Raw genomic sequence first — 3,908 nt, forward strand, 5'->3', positions numbered from 1 at the left:
TTTTTTTTTTTTTTGGTCTGCTTCCTCAGATTATCAGCTCACTGCTAAGAATCTAAGGAAATGTAAGAGAGGAAACATAAGAAAGACCTGAGACTTAAACTCCAAATCTCTTAGCTACCAAAGTAAATAAGTCAATAAATACTACAGAGCTGTAGTCTAGTAAAGGAGAACATCCAGACACAGTAAAGTTGAAGTTCCTTTTACGTTACTTCACCCCTTTATTATTTTTTGTATATAGAGATTTAGAAAATTTGTATAACTCTGAATTATTAGGTATGATGTTTTATTTTATTAGGTTGGAATGAAATACAGAAACCTAATCCTGAAACCTGGGGGATCTCTGGATGGCATGGACATGCTCCAGAATTTCTTGAAACGTGAGCCAAACCAAAAAGCGTTCCTAATGAGTAGAGGCCTGCATGCTCCATAACCTGGGGATCTTTGGCGGCGGCCCATGTCTGGAGGACAAGTCGACATCACCATGTGTTACTGGCCTAGAAACTGAAGGGAGTTTTGGGAATGAAAATTAAAATTTATATTGACTTTGTTTCAGTTTGTACTTTTTAAAATGATACAAATGTAAATGGAATTACAAATACTGTGACCTAGGAAAAGACCCACTCAAAAAAAATTATACTATAAAATTTCGTAAAAATGAATTTGATTTCTTTTTATAAAAGATTCATATGAATGTAATTTGATTTTTTACTATAATGTAAGAGGGCTAAGAATTTTTCAATTGAATCATATACATTATATAATTTGATCCATATTCTATTTTGAAGTTTTGTACTTGGGATTTCTGAACCGATAAATGATTCACTGCATATTCGTCTTGTAAATATTTTCTTGGACCCTGTATCAACTTTGATTTTCTTTCCACAATACAGTGTGACCTTTTTGCCTGTATACTTTAGGGTCGGGGGACTATTCTCAGTAATGCATTTATCTTTGTCTACCAGGCCTCATAATTTCCAACTTTCTGCCATACATGAATTATGTGCTTCCGTTGGGTTTGTCTATAGCCCAGTCAGAGAGTAACAAACACAAGTTTTAACTGAACTGGCCTGATGTATATAGCAAGTTTTGTATCTTGATTAAACAGTTAGCACATTCCCACTGCCATATATAAGACTCTCAGACCTTTTGAAATATTTGCAGATTAAAATACTAAAGAAAGTCTAAGGGTATTTTTCTAGTCTCGCTTTTTAAATAACCGATAGGGACTTCACCTCTTTTACTACACACACAAACTGTCAGGTAGACAAGTCACAATGGCTATTGAGAGTGCCATGTGAAGAGAGCTAACAGCTAATGGGGAGTACAAAGAGTTCTGAAACTCCACGTGTGTTCTGGACAGAATCTTTTGAAGCCAGATGCTCTGGACCCCATGGAGAACAGGCTCTTTGGTAGCCTGTTTTGTCTGGTGATTTTTTTGTTTGTTAGTGTAAATGAACCTTTGGATCTCTCTTTAACTGTCTTTACTGTTGGCCCAAGTTCCAATTCTACAGCAGACTAGTAAAGTCACAGTACTAACTTTTCCTCTAGAAGTCTGTTTGAAAAAAAAAAAAAAAGAAACCAAGACAGAATAATCCAAAAACAAAACAAAAACAAAAAACTTTTGAGTATGCTTTGCATAGATCTTGTTGCTTCCCAGTGTATATTGGAGGTGTACTTTACTGGCCAACAACAAAATTAGAACCTTCCTATCCTTTTGGCCAAATAGACTTTGGTACACTAAATAAGAATTATTATGGTAAGTAATAAAATTTTAGATAGCAGGAAGAATGACGAGCTCTGGAGACCCAGAAGGAAAGTCTGAAATGATTATTGCTAAGCAAATACCTTAAACTTCTGCATGAAATTCTGCCCTCTCTCCAAAGACAATTTGTCCAGCCCTTTCTCCCGCATACTCAAACCAGCATCATCTCTGGTCCCCAAAGCTGTTTTTGTAGTGTTTGCAACCTGAATAGTTTTCTTATATCCTTTTTGTTGTTGTTTAGACTGTTCTCAGTTTCAACAAAAACTCTCTTCAGCTTTTTCTATTACCCAATGTATCTTCTCAATGATAATGTTAACATTTTAAATCCTAACCTATTTCACATGGGAAAACTAATCATTGCTGCACGCAATAAAGTTACATTATGATCCTTGAAGATGAACTCCTATTTCTTCCATACCTTAATGTTAAAACTGAAATGCATAAGACAGCAAAAGCATTCTTACATTCATTTTATTTAGGGTCCACATCTGATCCTTAAAATCGACCAATGAGCAGCAACAAAATTAAATCTTCACCAAAAGAAATATTCTCTAGCATGTTCAGAAGTAAGCTATTTTTTAAAGCCTTTTTTTGAATGTCGACATCCATTTGCTTTCTTTTTTTTTTTTGTTTTGCTTCATTTTTACAATCAGAGCATGGAGTGTCACTGAGGCACAGTGAATAGTGGATAACTGTAAAAATTGTAATTGGGCAAACTTGCACTTCAGATATATGCACTGGGCCACATATGATAGTCTCCCTTGGTTATTGAACCAGACAATTCATGATTTAGGTCTTAAGGGTCTTGTTATTTCACTGAGGGCAAGCTCTTTTTTTTTTTTTTTTTTTTTTAATTGTGATTTGTGACAGTTGACAGAGCAAATTCATTTTCCATATAGCAGTTCATACACATTTTGTCTCATAACATTGACTGCAATTCTCCACAATGTAATAGCTCTCCTCCCACTTTCTCCCCATAGTTACCTCTTCCATATGTCCTTCTCTCCCCTGCACTCCCACCCTCCGACCCTGAGCTATCTCCCTGTACAAACACTGCCCTTCTGTTCTCCCATGATTGATGGCTCCAGGGAGTATATCTACCTGATATAAATGTTCAGCCCATATGCATGTCTATTATTTGGCTGGAAGTTACAAGAGTGAGTTCAATTCCAGACCTGAAGGGTAGTTAGCGGCCATAGTCTCCGGGGTCTCATCAGGCTCTAGCAGACCACCACACCTCTTTTTTTATGATTTTGAGTTTTGTTCCACATTATTCTCCCACCCTATCCAGGATCTCCTACACCGACCCCCCTCTGAGTGGTTGACAGTGGTAGCCAGGCACCATTTAGTTCTTCTGGTCTCATGGTCATTTAGGCTGAGGATCACGTGGTCTACCAGTCCCTTAGACTAATTGTTTCCATGCATCTTTGTGTTTCTTAATTCTTCTTTGCTCTGGATGAAAAGGGACCCATTGTTGCATCTAGATGGCCGCTTGCAAGCTTTTTTTTTCATTTTAGGAAAATATTTGTATGGTTCTTTGCTTGCAAGCTTTTAAGATTCCAGTCACTACTCACCAAAGAAGGATGTAGGACAATGTTTTGTGTAGTATGTTATGCCAATTGAGCTTGATGTCCTGAGCCCACAGGTCCAGCTACTTACTCCATCTGGGTAGCTGGCTGTGGCCAAGAAGTCACCGCAACCTTGTCTAAGGGCAAGTTTTTGAACATCTTCTGCTAGTAGTATAGCAGCCATGATTCTTAGAGGTTTAATTTTAAGATACTTCAGAACTCAAAAACCAAATTCACTGCCATAGAGTTGATTTCTACTCTTAGTGACCCCCACTGGGTTTCAAAGGCTGTAAATCTTTGTGGAAGTAGATTGCTCCATCTTCCTTCCACAGAGCAGCTGTTGGGTTTGAACTGCTGACCTTCTGGTTAGCAGCGAAGAGTCCTTGGCTACACCATGAGAGTTCCTTCAGAGAAGAGAAAAAAAATGTCCTGATGTTATGCCACCTAATACAGACTTTTTCCTTCCAGTGTAAATGTCGCATGTTTCCAAGATTTAAAAAAAAAACAAAACTCGGTATCATTAAGAGTTATTACTTGTGCTGTTTATAACAAGATTTTGCCTTTCTAAAGCTAATATG

General features: G+C 37.3%; 1 protein-coding gene across 1 annotated transcript in view; it reads left to right on the top strand.

The window, feature by feature from the left end:
* NLN (neurolysin) overlaps positions 1-430 on the top strand; it is a 225,002-nt gene extending 224,572 nt beyond the window's left edge. The window contains exon 13 of the mRNA XM_007952864.2: positions 296-430. Within this exon, the coding sequence (XP_007951055.1) occupies positions 296-430 (135 nt within the window). The remainder of the gene's footprint in view (positions 1-295) is intronic.
* Positions 431-3,908: the final 3,478 nt, after the last annotated feature.

The sequence above is a fragment of the Orycteropus afer genome, unplaced genomic scaffold (genome assembly GCF_000298275.1).
Source record: "Orycteropus afer afer isolate SDZICR_OR568_19922 unplaced genomic scaffold, OryAfe1.0 scaffold00362, whole genome shotgun sequence".
Taxonomy (NCBI): domain Eukaryota; kingdom Metazoa; phylum Chordata; class Mammalia; order Tubulidentata; family Orycteropodidae; genus Orycteropus; species Orycteropus afer.